The sequence below is a fragment of the Pectinophora gossypiella genome, chromosome 29 (genome assembly GCF_024362695.1).
Source record: "Pectinophora gossypiella chromosome 29, ilPecGoss1.1, whole genome shotgun sequence".
Taxonomy (NCBI): Eukaryota; Metazoa; Arthropoda; class Insecta; order Lepidoptera; family Gelechiidae; genus Pectinophora; species Pectinophora gossypiella.
In genome coordinates, this window is record NC_065432.1 from 2,663,132 (window position 1) to 2,683,236 (window position 20,105).

Consider the following 20,105-nt stretch of genomic DNA (forward strand, 5'->3'; position numbering starts at 1 on the left):
CGGTGTTATATTCACCACTGTTTATTATGACGGTTACTCACCGTTACTTATTATTACGGTGTTTGTGTTGTATTTGCGAAGTGACAGTACCTCGCATAGCGCCTATTTAGCGCGATTCCTGATAAGGGACTGGATTTTACTCTTCACGTTTACTTAGAGGGGCTTTCCAGCCAAGGTCTGTCTTCTATCAATGAAATTAAAAAGAAAAACGAAAGCAATTTTTTGCAGCGCTTGGTATCTATTTTTTTAGAGAACGTAGTCTGGAAAATCCCTTAGTATCCATTAAGGTTCTATGAAAAAGAGGCATTGTGGTTTCTTCACAGTTGTTCTAATGGTAAAAAACGATCATTTCGTAAAAGAATCAAAAACGTAAATTTTCAATGTAAATGTTGATTTCTTGATTACCAATCTTGGTAGTTCTATCATCATAAAATTTCCAAACGGGTGTACACTTGTCATTCGTCAGATAATTTGACAGGTTTTTTGATATACTGTTAGAACCGGTCTTATGACGTTTTCCCGTTCGATATACGAATTTCCCGACACTTGATTCGTCGCGTTTGCAAGTACGCTTTCCAGACACTTGATTCGTCGCGTTCGCAAGTACGATTTTCCCGACACTTGATTCGTCGCAAGTACGATTTCTCCGACACTTAATTCGTGTCGTTATAACGGTGTTATTCACCATTTATTATGACGATTTTTCACCATTAAATATTGATTATGGCGTTGTCACCTTGACAATAAGGTGGTATATTCACCATTTAAGATTTTTATAAACTGTAGAATGGATATTTTTGAGTTTGAACTCAAACTGCGGCTTCTCATCCTGTAGGTACTAGTATGGCCTAGGAAAAGTAGCTGCAAAAAACCTCGGCACAGTAAAAAAAATTAGTAATACCATTTCAGTAATCTACGCTTTTAATAGTGTAGGGAGCGCTGATAAATTATAATAAAACCTCACACAAATAATTGAATGAACTGTATTACTTAGGATATTATATTAAATTACAAGATCCAAACATTGAGACGCGTTGGTTTGCTCGCGCTAGAGATGTGACTGACCATAAATGGTAGACTATTAGGTATGTCCCATACAAAAAGCGTCGTCTTTAAAAGTTATTTGCGTAGTGTTTTTCACCTCCTGTCCGCTGTGGCGGCGGTTTGTTGCGAATAGGCTGCTTGACAACCAAGTCAAATGAGGTACTTTTTACGAAACGTCACAACGAAAGTTTTCTTGGGAGTTAGTAGTGACGTCATCAATGAAAGCGGTCGAACGTCGTTCTCATTTTTACTTAATTTATTAATAAAATTCGAAGAAAGTAAAATGAGATTGATTTTTGATCATCTTAGACTGGCTTCTATTTCTAAAATACACTATATTTCTAGATTCCACGGAGTTGTGAGACGAAATTTTATTGCACTCCCATAGCGACGGATGTGCCTTCTCCATTGGTCCCTCGTGAGGATGCATTGATGTATAATATGCAAATGTGTACAGTCATGAGCAATATCATGTACCCACTTTAGGACTCAGTCGCACTATCATATTTGACATTTAGTGAGACTTACAGTTCGATTTGTCAAAAAAGTTAATGTGACATGGTACCAAAGTGTATATGTCACCGTAAAATTGTAAATAACGTTAGATTATAATCTATCTCGCGAGATTGTGAACTGTCGAAAAATTGTGAAACGTAATATACTGCTTACAATTTAACGTATTATTATTCGTCAGATTATAATCTATCGAAGTGAAACCGTCAAATTGTGATACGAAACGCACCTCGCGTGCTATACCATAGAATTACAAAACTATTAGAGTGAGCATAATGTTAATTTGGGATTCTCTTAAAATGCATAAATGTTTTTGTCATAATTTTAATTATCATAATCCTTTTTGCATAACGTTTTTTAGCATAATAGTATTGGTAGGTACTTTCGATAGATTATAATCTAACGTTATTTATAATTTTACGGTGACATATACATATTAATGCTCGTGACCGTACACGGACGACTAGACTATTCCACAATTATCTATTGACATTTTCTCTATTATATTACACAACTACGGTGGGCTGCGTCCGCTTGGTAAGCTAAACTAAGCTTAACTCTTGGTATTATGCATATTGAACTCAATTTTTACCTCTTTCAAGGAGTTTTATGACTTCTTCTCCAGTGAATTTACGATACATTTACATTTCCCTTCAATTTAAAAACAATACCCTCCTTTTATGGCGGTCGGGTATAGGTATATAAGTGTTATTGAAACTTTACTTAATTTTTCGAAGTCTATATGGCTTACAATAACGTGTTAACATTTTTATCGAAACTTTCTATAACATATCGATTCTTTCAATTTAAAAATCGTTTGTTTTCAATGTAGGATGGATTAAAGAACATTAATTGTCAATATTAAATCGCAGTGATTCGTTTACCATGAAAGATTTTATAGAAACGGTCACTGGAATGGAGTTAAAATATTTTGGGTATGAACTCAAAGTAGGTATGGCCGAGGAAAAGTAGCTGTAGAAAAACCTCGGCATAGTATAAATATGTTGGATACAATTCCAGTAGTCAGTTTGACACTGATTAAATTCTTAGTAAAATAAGAACTTAATATAAGGCATAAATGTCTATAGCTCAGCGGGCTTAGCACCGTAAGCACGCGACTCTTTCTCGCCGCGACAAAGATCGTCTGTCTCTTTCCGTGCAGTACTGTGAGAGAGTGACGGGTGACGTCTGTTGAGGCGAGGAAGAGTCGCGCGCTTACGGTTCTAAGCCCGCAGGTGTAGTGTGATTAATGGCCGATTTTGTAGACTTCAGTCGTGTGGGTTGTGAGGTGGATTACCCACCTTAGCAACCCTAATGGTTATTGTAAGCGCCTCACTTATTAGGTTGTTCTTGTAAAACCGTAACCAAATAGATTTATTTTACTTATATTGTTTATATTCACAACGTTTTCTAACTTTGACGACTGTTTAATCATTTTTTGTTAACACTAACACTAGAAGTATAAGAACATTTTGTTTGAACATTTCTATTTTTTTTTATAAATGTCAAATTCAATATTTTTTTCACCTCGCGACGCTTTATTTAGCGTGTTCGTCGTAATTTAGTTGTTACTATAATTGATTTAAGTAAGTTACTTATAACTTGGTAAATTGTAACATTTTCTTGTCGACCAATGTTTAGTTTTCTATCAAATGCAATCGATTAGAAATAAAAGGTTCAAAATGAACGCCACGTGTTTTATTTGATATTGATATATTCATAAAAATTCTAAGTTACCTACTGAGTCTTAGTGAAGAAAGTGGAAGAAACTGTTTTTACTTATTGTAGATTTGCCGCAGATGCCATTAACTACTTGGCCGGACAAAAGGGGAGCGCTGAGGCCTCTCACCCGGTATAAAATTTTGGGCGCGAACCTTTTTTTTTACGTGAATTATTGTAGATTTGCCGCAGGTGGCATTAACTACTGGGCCGGAGAAACGGGGAGCGCTGAAGGCTCTCAGCCGGTACAAAATTTAAGATAACAGACCTGAGGGTGCCCAGTTTAAGAGGAAGAATATTTGCAAGAATTAATCGACCCTAGTGGGCGGAAGAAGCCAGTGGTCAGGATCGTAGTGCCTAAGTGGAATTCCATGACCTCTGCCTACCCTTATGAGAAATAGGCGTGATAAAAACTACTAAGACCTGAAGCGGTTTAAGTAGTGACGATTCTACTGATTTTGTTTGTTGGTTTTGTTAACTTTTGTTCGGTCTAACAGAAAGCTCGGTGAGGTGTGGGTACTTAGTTCATTTTGCGATGGGTTATAGCTCGACTACCCCAATTGGGATATTCGTGAGGTTATGTTATGCTGTTTGTTCTAAATAAAAGTATGTTCACTTATAACTTGTCTTTTACGACTTTCTACGATAGTACGCATTTAAACTACGGGGTTAACGTAAAGAACCCTTGCCCATGGATACGGGTGAAGACCTCACACGGTTGCAGAGGCGGAGACGGGAGCCATCGGTACGGCAATGCAGGACGGAAGCGGCGAGTCCAGGGACTGTAACCTAGAATCTGACAGAGGGCAGCAGTAACTGTCAGTACTATTCAGAGGCGGAAGACAGGAGTCCTAGTACGGCTTTGAAATAGACTACTCTGGTCGCCATCCCACTCGAATCAGACAAAGTACTGCGGGGCGGAAAGCAAGAGCTAAACCACTGTCCTATTATTCCCTAAAAGGTAACATGGAGAATGCTACACCGACAAGAGCGTGGCTCTAAAATTATTGATGTGAATGAGAACTGAAATAGTATACTAGTTAAAACTCGTGCGACAGTTCAGACGACAATCCATTTATTGTTTGAACACTGAAAATAATGAGTCTTTTATACAAAACACTTTGAATAATCTCCAACTTAGAAATGTTCTGGATTTGTCAATTTGAAAAAAGGGCGACTGGTGAGCTTCCTATCACGTGAAACAGTTATTTTACCGGTATAGTGCTCGTCGACTAACGACAGTGTCGTCTGCGATGGAGTCTTGTTCTTAGCCTTCTGTTGGAGAGCTTGTAACAAATCCTGCTGTTCCAAGTAGAATTTTTCCTCTTCAGGGTCTCTAGACATAGCTGCAGGCGTTTTGTTCACCCACGCTTCGTAATACGGCTGTGTGTGCGGGTTAACGGACAATGGCGCCCATTTTGCTACTTCCGTTAATGGCGGCTTGGCGTTTTCCCGCACTGACAGCTCCGGCGAGGACTTCCGCGTGCGTTTCACTATTTTGTTTTTTCGGTTCGTTACCGGTTTTTCCGGTGTACTCGCGACTTTATATTTCGAGCGCGTACTATCCGGGGTTTCGGTCCCTATCAGTCTAGACCCGTCGCCTCTCTGCGTTTTCGAAGACGGCATAGTTATTCTCAGTGGCGTAGATTTTGTCTTCTTATCGACGAAAGTGACTGCTTTGTAGACCTTACAGTCGCCCTTTGAAACTAAAGTTTTAATTATCGGCTTTCTGTCGGAATGTCTCAGTTCCCTATCGAACTTTGTGGTTTTTCTATCGGGCGACGTGCCGAAGTCGATTCGTAGACTCTTTTCTTCTGCTTCCGTGTTGCTTGCTAGGTTTTTGATGTTTTGATCTATGAAAAAGACAATGTTGGCTTGTATTTTACAGTCTCACAATAATAGGTTATAGTTGGAAGAATGGATGGAACATCGGAAATCAATATCTTTATAGGAAACGCAAAAATATTCTAGAATATTATCAAATATCCAGTTAGAACTTATTTACCTATGTCGCCAAGTTATTTATTTATTACTAATTCATATGTTCACATTTACTCATTCTCTTAACTAATTCACTCTTATTATTATATACAGTTATGTTAGGAAACAAAAAGTCATGGACATTTGCAAAAAGGCAAAATATTTTTGAATTAACGATAATGATTGATGACCGGTGTTCGAAGATCCACCCTTTCAATCTTTAAATAAAACAATGTAGTAAATTCGCTTCCATACTGGACTGGAACCGAATAAAAACATGAATCACGTTCAGCTGCTAATCTTCCCGGACATGTCGTAAAAACCGACAGAGTAAGTTCTTCCAGTCACTATTCGGTTCATATTCACCCTAGGACTTCGTATCAATGAGGGCTTTTCAAACTACCTTCTTCAAAAACAATATAGATGGCGTTGTAAAGGTTTTCCTTCATGGATAACATATGCATCTTTTTTGTTTTGTGGGTATAAATGATGAATTGATGACCCTTTTTATTACACCAAGGTACGATTACAACTTCCACCCGTTATTATTCTGAAAGAGTAGCAATATAGGTAGCAACATCATTCTAGACATAATGTGATCCAAATATCAAGTAATAATTAGTTTTATATATGCTTCTGCCGTTACATTACATTTTTGAATAATCAGAAGTAGCCAAAATGAGAAGTTGCCATAATGAGAAGTAGTTCATTTGCGAGTCGGTTGCCATAATGAGAATTAGCCTTAATGCGCCTAAAACTAACTATGTACTCCAGCAATGACAAAATAGGTAATTATCACGTTAAAAGTGAACAACGCCATCTATCGTGTGTTTGGGGTACGTCGATTGGAAAGTTCCTCATTGCTTCGAAGTGGCTTTTTTAACCCCCCTGAAAACCAGAAGGGAAAACTATTCCAATAGAGGTTAGGTTACGGCTTTTTGGCGGGAACGGGACAGTTGCTTTCTTCATTGAATAATCTAAATAATTAATACGGAGTGGTGTTTTGTGGTTAATGATCGCATTAAGTTAGTCGGAAGACATCGCGACAGTGTTATTATATCGGAGTATTCAATAAACAAAGTGTATCTGCCTATTTTCGCTTCGTGCCAAGAAGCCGCTTCATAACTCGAAAGTTTATGCGGACTTTTGAGTTATTTTTTTGAGGGTGGGGGTTTAGGTTTCAACATCATCACCTTTCATCATTTCATTAATCATCAAGAAAAAGAATACGTAAGACATGGCTGTATGGGCTTAGTTCTCTTTGCCTTACCCTTCGGGCAAAACCAAAACAAAAAATAAACAGGTTAGGTTACATACCTCCGAGCCGCACCGGGGGTACTCCCAAATCCTGGGACTTAAGAGGTAACTTAAAATTTTTCTTATAATCTCCTTTTTCAGTTTTGTTGTTATCTTTCCGTACAACTAACGTGCAGTAATCGTGAGCTTTCCGGAACGTGTATTTTTCAGCCAACTTCCTCCTCTTGTCAATATCCAAAGGTTTTATATCCATGTTCATTTTCTCAATTGTTTTTTTCATATTCCTCTCAGATCTAAAATTGTCTTCGGCAGTATTTCTATTTAAACCGAACCGCTTTTTCAATTTATCGATATTTTGACTCTTATGTACGTCCAAATCGTTTTTCTTGTTATCGGTTTTTTGGGTTTTCTTGCCCGGCGAATCGCCTCGATCGCCAAAGTTTTTCTGGTTCACCTGGGTCTCCATGTCGACTTTGATAAATTTCATCATCTTCTCTTCTTTTCTAACATTATCCCCGCGATCCTTCGGCTTGGTATCACATTGTTCAGATTTCGTATGCCTCTTGATCATAGCTAATGAATTTAGTTATTTTTTATTAATATTCACTACAAATTTTACATTCGCCGGGATAGAAAAATCTCTTGTCAGTAATTTGCTGTCAGTTGGCTGTCTAAAAAACGAAGTAAGTATGTGAACGACAAGGATGTTTAGACACGTGGCCAGAATTGGAATTAACGCCGTTTTCATATGAAACATTATTTGATGACAGTTATTTGTTAGGAGACGGTGCACCCCAGCGCCCTCCTGCCAATGTCACTTGGGTGCCACAAGATTCTTGTCTTTTCCGACGTGTCGCAAGGTGACGTCATAATTGTCATAACAGCCGTTGTCAAGTTATCGCCTTCCGCAGCGCTGATTGGTCGGGAGCCAATGCGTAGCCTTGCAGACATCCACACGTCACTTTTAAATTCGGGAACGGAAAGCAAAACGGTGACTATCGAGATTATTTGCAAAAAAGTATTGAATTATCCTGTCAAATTGGCGTGATGAAGTTTCTATACCAACCGAACGGGATTTTTGGCGGGAACGGGACAGTTGCTTTCTTCATTGAATAATCTAAATAATTAACATAAACTGGTGTTGTGGTTAATGATCGCATTAAGTTAGTCGGAAAACATTCGTGATAGTGTTATTATATCTATCTATTTTCGTTTCGTGCCAACAACCCGCTTCATAACTCGAAAGTTTATGCGGACTTTTGAGTTAATTCGTTTGGGGTTCGGAGTAGGAGTCTACTCCGAGGGTGGGTGGGCTTAGGTTTCATCATTCATCGTCACCACCTTTCATCATTTCATTAATCATCAGCAAGAAAAATCAGTACATAAGATAAGGCTGTATGGGCATAGTTCCCTTTGCGTTGCCATTCGGGGAAAACCAAAACAAAAAAAAACCAACCGAACGGTAACTCTCCGTCCCGCACCAATTAGTACTAGGTGCCGAATATGATTTACCTCACCCTTTCTTGGTATTATCTAATTCTAAACGGTAAAGAGCGCGCGCGGATTGCCTGTCTAGAAACTCTACCACGCTTCTTCAATGCGGTCTCTTGCGGCAGTACAAGTGACTGAGTCTTCTGATCTGGATTACTTTATCAAAACAGAATTCAAGCTACTCACTGCCCAAACATTATCAATCGCTGAATATAACAATGCTACAACTTTGTTACGGGCTAACAAACTCTCGTCAACTAGGGGTAGCTGAACAAAGTTTTCATAAAAGATGAAGCATGTCCACATAAATTCTCTTTGCTACCACCTGACAGGTCCCCATAAAACGAAAAGAAAAGAAAATCAATTTAACAAAACTGTCCAACGGTTAAAACCCAAGCAAAAACGCAAACCAAAAAAATTGGCAGTAAAAATGTATTAACTTTATCGCACTTTACTTAGGGAGAAGGCTTACTAACATAAGGCAAAATGGACCGTAAAACAAGAAACAAAGTTGTGGTCAAGTCTAAATCATCGAACAGTGCTATAACGACGAAATCTAAATCGCCAATAAGAGCTAACGCCCGGAACAAGAAGAGCTGGAGTAGCGCCGAGTTCAAGAATAAAATCAACAAGAAACGCGGTGTTTACGTTGAGAAAAAGTCTACCAATTTACTGAACTCGCGAGGTAAGAATGGTGTTTGGTTCAATTCACATAAAGCAATGAAATTGGTAAGCGATCAACAGAAAAAACTACTGTGTTATACTGCTTAACATGCAGTTCTAAGGGGTTGTAATCTTAAATAATTATGTATCGATAAATTCATATCTTTGTTACAGGACCAGAAGACACGGGACATCAAAAACCGTCTAAACGACCTCGCAAAAGCCAGAAAGGCTTCCTAGACTCTGTCCTTAACATACTGTCGCAAGACACGACCGGTACTCAGTACCCCGATGCATCTGATCTGCTCAAACCTGGCAAACATCGGCGAATTAGGAGGAGGACCGTTGAGACCGTCGACAAAGGTATCCAAGACCTAGATGCCATGTCCGGTAACAGCTCGCCATTTAGGTACAGGAAGTCGTCGCCTTTAAGAATGAGACAACCCTCCCCCCAAAGAAGGAAGTTCAAATCTCGTATTCTCAACGACCATGTGAGCGACAGGCTGGTTGTCCTGCAACCGCGGAAAGAACTCAACCACACACCTTCGAATCAATCGGAAGGCGCAAGCAAGGATTATGTGCACAAAAAGAAATGGCCCGATTCGCCACTAGTCCAATACCTGGAGCAGGAGACAAATATGCTTCAGCAACAGCAGAATCCGGACATTAAAGAAGGGAAGAAGCTCAAGAAAACGGAAGCGCTCAAGATGGAGGAACCGGCTACTATGGTGGGCGAACTCAAGACCTCGGCGAAGAGCCTGTATAATTTCTTCGTTGATCTACTAGAAACCACTTTCAGCGTTTACAATATGAATGCAGAATACAACGAGAAAGTACACAAGGAGTCTAATGTCAATTTCGAAATTGACGAGAAAGTGGCCAAGAAACTGACGTTAGCTACGCAACCAACAATAGACTACGTAGAGAATAATAACATTAATCATACTGGTGACGACATCAAGAGGGATACAGTGTTCTACATAAGGAACGATGATATAGCGACGGACAGAATAGAAGTGTACAAGACGAAGCCACGGTGTTCCAACATGAATCCACCTTTGCGTCCGCGAAAGAGGAGTCCAGGCAGGAATCTCCGCTCTGAGTCTTTCTCTTACACCCAGCCGTACAAAGTTGACTCGCCGACGAACAGAAGCGCGATAAAGCCCAAGGGATCATTCAACAAGAAGAATAGAAAACAAAATTTACTCAACCTCCTGAAGGAAGAGTTGCGTATGGAGGAGGATGCTTTCGACGAGCCACAAACTATGCATCAAGCGTTGAAGCTGATTGCGAAGAACAAGAGGCGGTGCCGAAGGGCGATACGGTTTGACGAGTCGGCCTGCCCTGACAGGAAAACGAAGACGCCAGACGACGGACATCCGGACTGCATGTTCAAGCGTCGGAAAGTCATATCTTCGAGTACGAAAAGCAGCAGACGAAAGAAGTTGTTCAGGATCTTCAATCCGCAAACTACTTTTATGCAATCGATGCGTACGTCGGGCATCCCTCGCAAGTTCTCAACCACTCGTCCTACGCTTACCCAGAGCGATTCGAGCAATGATAATTACAATTATGCCGAGGACGATTACAAGACGGCTTCTTTCCATTCCATAGTCGTGGAGGGTTACGACTACGAGCCAGACTTCTCAATGAGACAGAACGACATTAAAAACAAGGCCATCATATATGCGTACCACTCTCGAGAGACAATCCTCACTGAAAGCCTTGGAAGTTCGAAGGATTGCCTAGATTCGATTCCGTCGAAAGCGTCCACGTCGATAAGTCAACTCTTATTGAAAACACCAGATATGTATTGACAAAAAAATTGTAAAATTAAAAATTGTAAAACGAATAACGCGTTTGATAAAACAAAATACAATTGAAAATCATTTAGTTGAACATAATACAGAACACGACTCTAGGCTTTTTATCCTAAAGTTTTAGACAATTTTACTTATCATCTAAATACCCAAAAAACAGAATCATAAGAATCTTGTATAATACGGCAGGCATGCCAGTCCCTAAAAGAAAAACATCGTGACTATATAAGCGACATCAAATATGACCAGAAAATAAAAACAAATAAAAATATTTCCCCATAAAACTTACTATATTTTAGTTATAAAAATAAAGTGGAACTTATTGGTATAATCTTTCTGGTCAGTGTGGCTTACTGTGGTCATGATAAAAATAGAAAACAAAATCATAATCTTGTATAATACGGCAGGCATCAAAAAAAAAACCTCGTAAATATTGAAGCGATATCAAATATGACCAAAAAATAAAAATATTTCCCCTTAAAACTTACTATATTTTAGTTATAAAAATAAAGTGGAAATTCTGGTCAGTGTGGCTTAGTGTGGTTATGATAAAAATTTTAGTAACTATAAATGAAACACATTTTTGTAACAAAAGCTATAATTTAGAATAAATTGGCAATACATAAGCACAGCATTCCGACCGTTTTTTTTTTATTATTTTCATTTACCTCGTGATTATTTTTAAAAGCATCAAGAATTGAATTCTTTTTTTAAAAACATCTGCAACACTGAACTACTCATTATTCTAAAACATGAACACAATAATTAAAAAAGGCTATAGAAAAAGTAGCTTTTTGCCGCAACATTTATCTAAACCTAACCACGAATGCGGGAAATTCAAAATTTCAAACTTTACAGTTAGTAAGAAAAGGCGGGAACACGTTCATAACTGGATTAATAAGAGAGTACAAAAATATATACGAATCTAATAGGCAAGATAAGGTGACATTATACTCAGTTAAATATAGTCCAATTGTATATTGATTTAGTTTGACAGCAGGACGGAAATATAGCCTAGTGCGAAGACAAGGAGAATGTATTATTCGGACAGCTGTCAAACTATTCGTGACATATTTAATGGAGTACATGTTAGGTTTTCTGTAATTTTGTGCGAATTTGTGTTGCCTTCATATGGCAACACTAGGAGAAAGGGTATAAAAAGGCGTGTTTGTCTTTCATTGGGGTTCTTTTTTGATTCGAGCACGCATCGAAGGCAGACGTACCATTTTGAACACGTGTACACATGTGTTTGAGCACGCGTGCGTTTTGGAAATTTAGAGTAAGTAACCAATATACTTATTATTTATTATTTCAATGGTTGTTTTATTTATAGAGCATGTACCTGAGGCAGCTTTATGTATATCCAGGTATCCGTATGTTAGTTAATGATCATGTTACCGTGGTCTTACTACATTTCAGAAGTGGGATACTATCCATATGTGTTAATCAGGATACACCGTTTTTGAGATATTTTACTTTGGAAATATATCTGTATAAATATATACATATAGGGTTATCTGAAGAATATTTACATGTTCCAATGTTTTCGAGTTCCAGATTATGCCTCTTGAAGACGAGATCGTTCCACGAAGACGACTGACGAGCCGAGCCGAGCCGAGCCGAGCCGAGCCGAGCCGAGACGAGCCGAGACGAGCCGAGACGAGCCGAGACGAGCCGAGCCGAGCCGAGACGAGCCGAGACGAGCCGAGATGAGCCGAGACGAGCCGAGACGAGCCGAGCCGAGCCGAGACGAGCCGAGACGAGCCGAGACGAGCCGAGACGAGCCGAGCCGAGCCGAGCCGAGCCGAGCCGAGTCGATACAAGCCGGGAGCGCAGCCGGAGAGAGAGCCGGGAGTGCAGCCGGAGAGAGACGTCGCTTCACGCGTCGGCACAACGAGCGACACAGCCAACGACGTCGCGGCGAAGGGCAGGAGGTGCGACGTTCGTCGGCAGCTAAGGGAATAGAAAGGTCAGATAGCCCTACATTTTCATCTAAAGATGTTCTTAATATTGTTGAATCATTAGTTAACTTAAGATCTTAACCTAATCCGACAGCAGTCGCCACATCACATCCTTCCAGTAGTATTATGAACCATGTTACCCGAATTTGGACCCTCATCGAAAAGTCAAAAGATTGATACTTGGTTAAAGAAAGTTAATGAGTGTGCCACTGTTTACGGATGGGATGAGAACAACCGTTATCCACTTCGCAATGCAGAAACTGCAGGAGTTGGCCAAAGTTTGGTATGAAAGCTTCAATTCTATTTTGTACAGCTGGGCAGAATGGCAGCAAAAGTAGTTAGACGCATTTCCTTTTGAACATGATTATGGCCAATCCCTGGAGGATACGCTTAGGCGAAAGAGTAGGTTTGGTGAACCGCTAGAGGTTTATTATTATGAAGAATTAGCCATCGTGAACCGGTGTGACATCGAAGGGAAACGAGCCGTGGACTGCATTATCCACGGATTAAGTGACAAGACAATTAGATCCAGCGATAAGCGTTACGATGTACGCAGCCTGATCAACTCCATTTTCTGATGAGTAATAAGGAGAACCAACCGCCGCCCGATCGCTTTCATTTTAATAAAACAAAGTAGTCGACTGAATCCACAGCGGGAAGTAATAATGACAATAGGGATAAATCAGTTAAGACTTCAAAAAAAAATTCAAGTTACAAATTATTTTGTTTTAACTGTAGGGAAAAAGGTTACCCGTATCTTAAATGCCCCAAACCTCTGGTCCAATGTACAGGATGTCGTAGGTTCGGTCATAAAATGGAAACTTGCAGAGTCCCTTTTTTTTTGAAAACCGTGATAATCTAGGTAACATTCCTAAAATCATGCGCATACTTACCTCTAAGTCGGGCTCAAAATATTTCAATACAGTTAGGGTAAATGACACCTCTATGATATCGTTTATAGATTTCGGTAGCGAAGTTTCGCTCATAAAACAAACAACGACACTGATTTTGGGGTAGACTTGTGATCAACCCCCGACTCCATTAAAAGTTTTGGTAGTAATTTTATTTTGTCCATGGGCAGGACACAGGTTAATTTCTGCATCGACGGTGTTAGTGCGGATGTTTTGTGTCACGTGGTTGACAGTAATCTGCTCAATTGTCCGATATTAGTAGGACAGTCCTTCACCGAACAGAAGCAGGTGCTGGTATTCAAGAATGCCAACGAATTGAGGTTTTATTATGATGATGAATTCCCTTTTGCTAACGGTGGTAGTGGTGATACTGCGAGTGTAAAGGTCGTCTCCGCTTCATGCGCAAGATTGAGTGGAGGGGCGATTATCAGAGCTCGTACTGATGTTGTGATTAATTGATATGTTAGGCTTAGCGGAAGAGTCATGGGGAAGCCAAACCGAGAATTCACGATAGCCGGCGGGTTATACAAAGTAGAGGAAGGTCAGCTCTTTGTTCATATTACCCCATTGTCAGCTTTTGTTATATTGATGAAGGTGATATTATAGGTAGATGAAATAGAGTTCAGATTGTCAATCATATTTGTACATCACCCACAGACCTCGTTGGCGAGCATTTAGGTATAGAGCCTAAAGATGTTAACTTTAGCAAAAACGCTTGAAGAGCCACATAAACGACGTCTATTTTAACATTTTGAACGAATACAAGCATTGCTTCGCGCAATCATTAGAGGAGTTGGGATGTACAAATATGACTGAAATGAAAATTGAATTGAATATTGAGCGTCCTGTGGTTTACCGGCCTTACATATTGTCGCACAAGGAACGACAACAAGTAAGAGAAATTGTTGGTGAGATGATGAATGCGGGGATTGTACGAGAAATTGTATCGGAATATGCGAGTCCAATTATGTTGGTTCGTAAGAAGGACGGTAAACAAAGGCTCTGTGTTGATTATAGGTTTCTGAATTCAATGACAGTTAAGATAAGGTACCTGATGGCAGTGATTGAAGACGAGATTGCTCGATTAGTGGGGCAGGCCTACTTTATAACTTTGGATCTGGCATCTGGATACTACCAGGTGCCTATTGCAGAAGAATCGAAACCCTTAACTTCCTTTATCACCCCAGACGACCAATATGAATTTAATCGTATGCCGTTTGGGTTGGCTAACGAACCAGCTGTATTTCAAAGGCTGATGAATAAGGTATTGGTTTCCGCTAGGTTCTCAGAAGCTACTGCTTACATCGATGACGTATTAACTTACGAAAAGGATGTAGAAGAGTGTTTGGATAGGTAAGAAAGGGCTTTACAGTTGATAGAAAAGGCAAGCCTAACTCTGAATTTGGCAAAATGTAATTTCTTACAGCAGAATTATTAACTATTTGGGTTATGATATTAGCGCTGCTGGGGTGCGGCCGGCTGACAAAAAGACACAGTCAGTGTTTGATGTTCCTCGTCCCACCAGTCCACATTCCGTCCGCCAATTTCTGGGACTAGTAGGATATTTTCGGAAAATTTATAAGGAGTTACGCGTCTTTATCACATCCGTTGAATAAGTTGCTCAAGAAGGATGTGGAATGGTGTTGGACTGAGGAACAAGAAGCCGCATTTGTTGATCTCAAGAGTAGTCTGATAGATAGGCCAATCTTAGCCATTTACGACCCGACCGCCGAAACACAGTTGCACACTGACGCCAGTGAAGTGGGCGTCAGTGGAATATTGATGCAGCGACGTAATGGAAACGACACCTACCATCCCGTAGCGTACTATAGTCGCCAGACATCTCCAGAAGAGAAAAGGTTTATAAACTTGAGACTCTTGCTATAGGTAGTAAGTTCGCTCAAAAGTTTCGGGTTTATCTTCTGGGTCAGAATTTCAAAATCATGACCGATTGTAGTGCGTTGCGCTCCATGCTTTCCAAACGCGATTTGGTTAGACGTATTGCCCGCTGGTGGCTGTTTTTGCTTTTTTGAATATCGTGCTGGCACGAAAATGTCGCACGTGGACCTTCTATTTCGGAACTCAATTGAGGATCTTAGTTCAATGGAAATTGACGCTGGTCTTTACTCGACGGTTATGTCAATCAATGAGGGGGACAGGTTGTAGACTCTTCAATTAGGTGATAGTGAACTGGGTCGCATTCGGGAATTTCTTACCACTGATATTGATGCAGATGGGTTAAAGTACATAACAGAAAACTAATTCAAATGAGGGCCTATTCCACGTAAACGAAAAGTCGAGGTGCCTTTTCACACCCTGTACATCAATCACCTTGGACCTTTTTGTGCGATCAAAGAGAGGAAAACTCTTACCTATTGGTAGTCGTAGATGCCTTTACGAAATTTAAATTTATCAGGCCAGTCAGAAATACCAAAAACAGTTACAACAACGCGAGAATTAGAAGATATTTTCTATACGTTCAGAAACCCAGATCGAATTATTAGCGACCGCGGTACTTTCTTCACATCGTACGTGTTCAAACGTTTTGCTCGGACAAGGGTATTAGACACGTGTTGAACGCAGTTGCAAGTCCTAGGTCCAATGGACAAGTAGAGCAGTGTAATCGCACGATGTTAGGGTCGTTAGCTGCGCTAAATCTTAATTTTGACAAGAACGTCTGGGATGACAAGATAGGTAGAGTCCAATGGGGCATGAACAACACCCGTCGGAAGACAACGGGACGGACTGAGGTAATGTTTGGACTTCAGATGGATGCGGAAATTAATCCTATGTTGAACGAAATAGTTTGCGAAACGCAAAATTATACTTTATTGTCAGTTCGGGAATCCCTTAAAGATGTAAAAATTGACGATTCCAAGTGTAACAATGTTACCTACTGAATAAACATATTTTTGAGTTTGAATTTGTTGGGATTGATGACTACTTCATTTAACAAATCGAATGTCACCCTGGATTCACGTTAATGATGATAAAGAAAGTAGTGATGAAGATGACTGATTGTGTCATTATTATATACAATCAAAAGAAAGTAAGTAGAGGTACTGTTTGTTGGATGAAACTGTAAGATGTGTAGGTATTTAGTAATAGCTTGAGAAGGAGGGCTCATAGCTATTTAGTTAAGGTGATTTTCAATTTTGTGAGGAGGGTTCACAATTATTTTAATTATCGTATATAAGAAGGAAGGGTTTGTATACGATAGTTACAAGTGTGAGAAAGAAGGTTCACACTCAATTGCTTTGCAATAGTTCGTGAGAAAGAAGGGTTTGCGAACTATTGCCAACTTGAATAGCTTTATAATGTTATGATTATTTTAATTATCGTATATAAGAAGGAAGAGTTTGTATACGATAGTTACAAGTGTGAGAAAGAAGGTTCACACTCAATTGCTTTGCAATAGTTCGTGAGAAGGAAGGGTTTGCGAACTATTGACAACTTGAATAGCTTTATATTATGATTAGAAAGAAGAGCTGATGTTTCACCCCGTAAATGTGATTATATGTCGTTGTACTTTTAGATTTTAAGTGAAGCTTTGTAACTGTTCTCGATGAGTGTGGAATCACTTGGCCCGCCGAATGTTAGGTTTGAACATTAGACGTTTTGTCTACGTGCATGAGGACATGCACGACGTCAGGATGGTCGAATGTTAGGTTTTCTGTAATTTTGTGCGAATTTGTGTTGCCTTCATATGGCAACACTAGGAGAAAGGGTATAAAAAGGCGTGTTTGTCTTTCATTGGGGTTCTTTTTTGATTCGAGCACGCATCGAAGGCAGACGTACCATTTTGAACACGTGTACACTTGTGTTTGAGCACGCGTGCGTTTTGGAAATTTAGAGTAAGTAACCAATATACTTATTATTTATTATTTCAATGGTTGTTTTATTTATAGAGCATGTACCTGAGGCAGCTTTATGTATATCCAGGTATCCGTATGTTAGTTAATGATCATGTTACCGTGGTCTTACTACATACATACGTGCAGATTTCTATATAAATGTGATGTGCAAGTGATCCTTAAAATATGTTCCATAGGGGACAAAAGAGGACATGCAGATCCGGTTGACCCGCACGAGTTTTAGCGTACGCCCAAAAACATCTTAAAAACTACAAAAGGTACAATCAGTGACAACAATATTTAATAATACATCAATGATAGAACGTTGATTAATACTACTGTTACCCAATTATATTGGGACTATCACAATTGCAAAAATAAAATAAAAACCTTAGATAAATAACAAAAAAACAAGTGAAATATAATACCCACAGGGTTTCTTTAAACTATGGAGAAACAAAAAATGTGTATGTACCTTTACATACAAAAAAATAATCACAGCAGTAATACCACAAAATCAAATTATTTGTACTGGTTAGGTTTATAATTTTACGCTAGAATTGTATGTTGGTAGGTACCTATACAATTTTAAGTCTTATTCACTTAATGGTGCTGATTCCGATATACACCACCTAATTTTAAGTTATACCTGTCATTTTCTTATCCACTCAAAAGAAAAGGCATAAAATTTATGGAAAACACGTCAATTTTAGGCAGAAATTTAAAAAACCCTTCCAAAATTTTATAGTGGCCAATAACCCGACAGATTTAAGTTGGCAGCACATGTCAAACAGGTTGAATATCAGCGGGATGATTTTAATCGGCCGGGTTTTATTCGTGTTAAAATTATTTTTTTATCCTTTTACAAATATCTAGTTACAACCTTACGTTGATAACATAATTAACTAACACAACATAATTATTAACACTACACAATTAATTACATTAATTACACAACATAGGTTTCATTGCCTATTATTTTTCCTGTAAATGTCTTTTGAATGTGAAAATATTATCATTATAAGATATAATTTTTTTTTTTTTTTGTTTTGGTTTTCCCCGAAGGGTAAGGCAAAGGGAACTATGCCCATACAGCCATGTCTTACGTATTTTTTTTTTCTTGATGATTAATGAAATGATGAAAGGTGATGAATGATGATGATGAAACCTAAGCCCCCACCCTCGGAGTAGACTCCTACTCCGAACCCCAAACGAATTAACTCAAAAGTCCGCATAAACTTTTGAGTTATGAAGCGGCTTCCCGGCACGAAGCGAAAATAGGCAGATACACTTTGTTCATTGAATACTCCAATATAATAACACTCGCGAATGTCTTCTGACTAACTTAATGCGATCATCAACCACAAAACACCACTTCGTATTAATTATTTAGATTACTCAATGAAGAAAGCAACTGTCCCTTTCCCGTTTCCCGCCGAAAAGCCTTATAAGATATAAATTCCAACAGAATATTTACAAAAAACAATTAAAAGGTACTTTTACAGTGACGCTAATGATAATTTTCAGGTGCCCTGAAACTCACCGAAGAGTCAAGATCCGTATGAGCACTTCATAGAAGAATAGAGACTCTCCGAATACACCAATAATAAAAAATACTTATAATAAGTTACAACATTGTCGAATACAACGTGAACACGCATCAAAACAGAATGTACTTGAGTTCGCGCCACGAAAGAAGTCCCGCGGTCGTCCCTAGTACACGACCCAAATTACGTATATAATTAATTACTTAATTTAGGCTGGTCACATCGAGAAATAAATTTAAAAAAATGAGATGGTAGAAGATTCTTGGAGGAAGTATTCAAGTATTCTAAGAGCGCAGCAGTAACTTATTTGCATACATAAAATCGAAAGTAGGTAGGTACTTAGGTACCTTACCTTCTAGTAGTACAAAAATGGCGGTAGTTTGTGAATTATTTCAAAATATGATCATTTACCGAAACAAGTGTGCCTTATCTAATGTTTAGTGATTTTAAAACATTTTATGTAAAAAATACTCTGTGATTGCCTAACAGAAAGTTCGGTGAGGTGAGTGTAGGTATTCAGTTCATCTTTTATGTACCACTGACTACCCCAATTGAGAAACAGGAAGGCTGAATCTTAAAAAGATCTATGTAAGTTGGTACCTTATTTAATTTTACAGTGCTATTCAACAAACAAACGTGGAGTAACTATTTATTGCTAACTAGATTTAGCTATTGACAAAAATTAGGAATGAAATCGTGATTTACATTATGCTATTTATTACTAACGGATTACGATAAAACGCTTTATAACCATACCTCATCTCCCTATCCGGTTTTTCACAGGGCCCGCTTACCTAACCTGTAGATTAGACAGGTGCGGTTTTTTACAGAAGCGACTGCCTGTCTGGCCAACCAACCCAATACAGGTTAGGTCACACACCCCCGAAAATGAATTTCTCGGGAATGTGGGTTTCCTCACGATGTTTTCCTTCGCCGCTGAGCACGAGATAATCATTTATGATTCAAACATTAATTCGAAAACAAATTCGACAATCATTGGTTTAGGCCTGTGCTGGATTCGAACTTGCGACCTCAATGTGAGAGGCGAGGGTTATTCCAACTGGGCTACCATGGGTAAACAAACAAACCTATATAGATAAATGTAAAGATCTAGGTATGTAACTATAACGGTATTTCAGTTTCGAACCTTGTTACCGGATTTGCACTAATGAGTTTTTATTATCTTAACCTCGTAAGGCTGAGATTTCCAGACACAATAAATAAACAATAGGGGTTTGGATTTTAATAGAACATTTAGTTTTACGACTAAGTGCAGATTTCACTAACACAGTTGGCTCGGCAGTTATAGACGGCGATACGGCTCACCTATCACGTTGGTCTAACA

At 39.0% G+C, this 20,105-nt stretch overlaps 2 protein-coding genes across 2 annotated transcripts; one reads left to right on the plus strand and one right to left on the minus strand.

The window, feature by feature from the left end:
• Positions 1–4,369: 4,369 nt before the first annotated feature.
• Positions 4,370–7,084, minus strand: LOC126379675 (uncharacterized). Its single transcript, XM_050028492.1, has 2 exons — positions 6,574–7,084; positions 4,370–5,129 (listed from the first exon to the last, which is right to left on the minus strand). Exons 1-2 carry the CDS (start codon positions 7,082–7,084, stop codon positions 4,414–4,416), a joined length of 1,227 nt encoding a protein of 408 aa, XP_049884449.1. The 3' UTR covers positions 4,370–4,413.
• Positions 7,085–8,093: 1,009 nt separating this feature from the next.
• On the plus strand, positions 8,094–10,694 carry LOC126379638 (uncharacterized). Its single transcript, XM_050028473.1, has 2 exons — positions 8,094–8,698; positions 8,848–10,694. The coding sequence occupies exons 1-2, from the start codon at positions 8,491–8,493 to the stop codon at positions 10,482–10,484; spliced, it is 1,845 nt and encodes a 614-aa protein (XP_049884430.1). The 5' UTR covers positions 8,094–8,490; the 3' UTR covers positions 10,485–10,694.
• Positions 10,695–20,105: the final 9,411 nt, after the last annotated feature.

What these genes read in the sequence shown, in the direction of transcription:
- LOC126379675 (XM_050028492.1), bottom strand. Translation starts at nt 7,084, where the DNA reads ATGATCAAGAGGCATACGAAATCTGAACAATGTGATACCAAGCCGAAG. An exon ending in ACCCCCGGTGCGGCTCGGAG is followed by an intron (nt 5,130 to 6,573) that starts GTATGTAACCTA and finishes TCTTTTTCATAG; the next exon opens with ATCAAAACATCAAAAACCTA.
- LOC126379638 (XM_050028473.1), top strand. Translation starts at nt 8,491, where the DNA reads ATGGACCGTAAAACAAGAAACAAAGTTGTGGTCAAGTCTAAATCATCG. An exon ending in GAACTCGCGAGGTAAGAATG is followed by an intron (nt 8,699 to 8,847) that starts GTGTTTGGTTCA and finishes TTACAGGACCAG; the next exon opens with AAGACACGGGACATCAAAAA.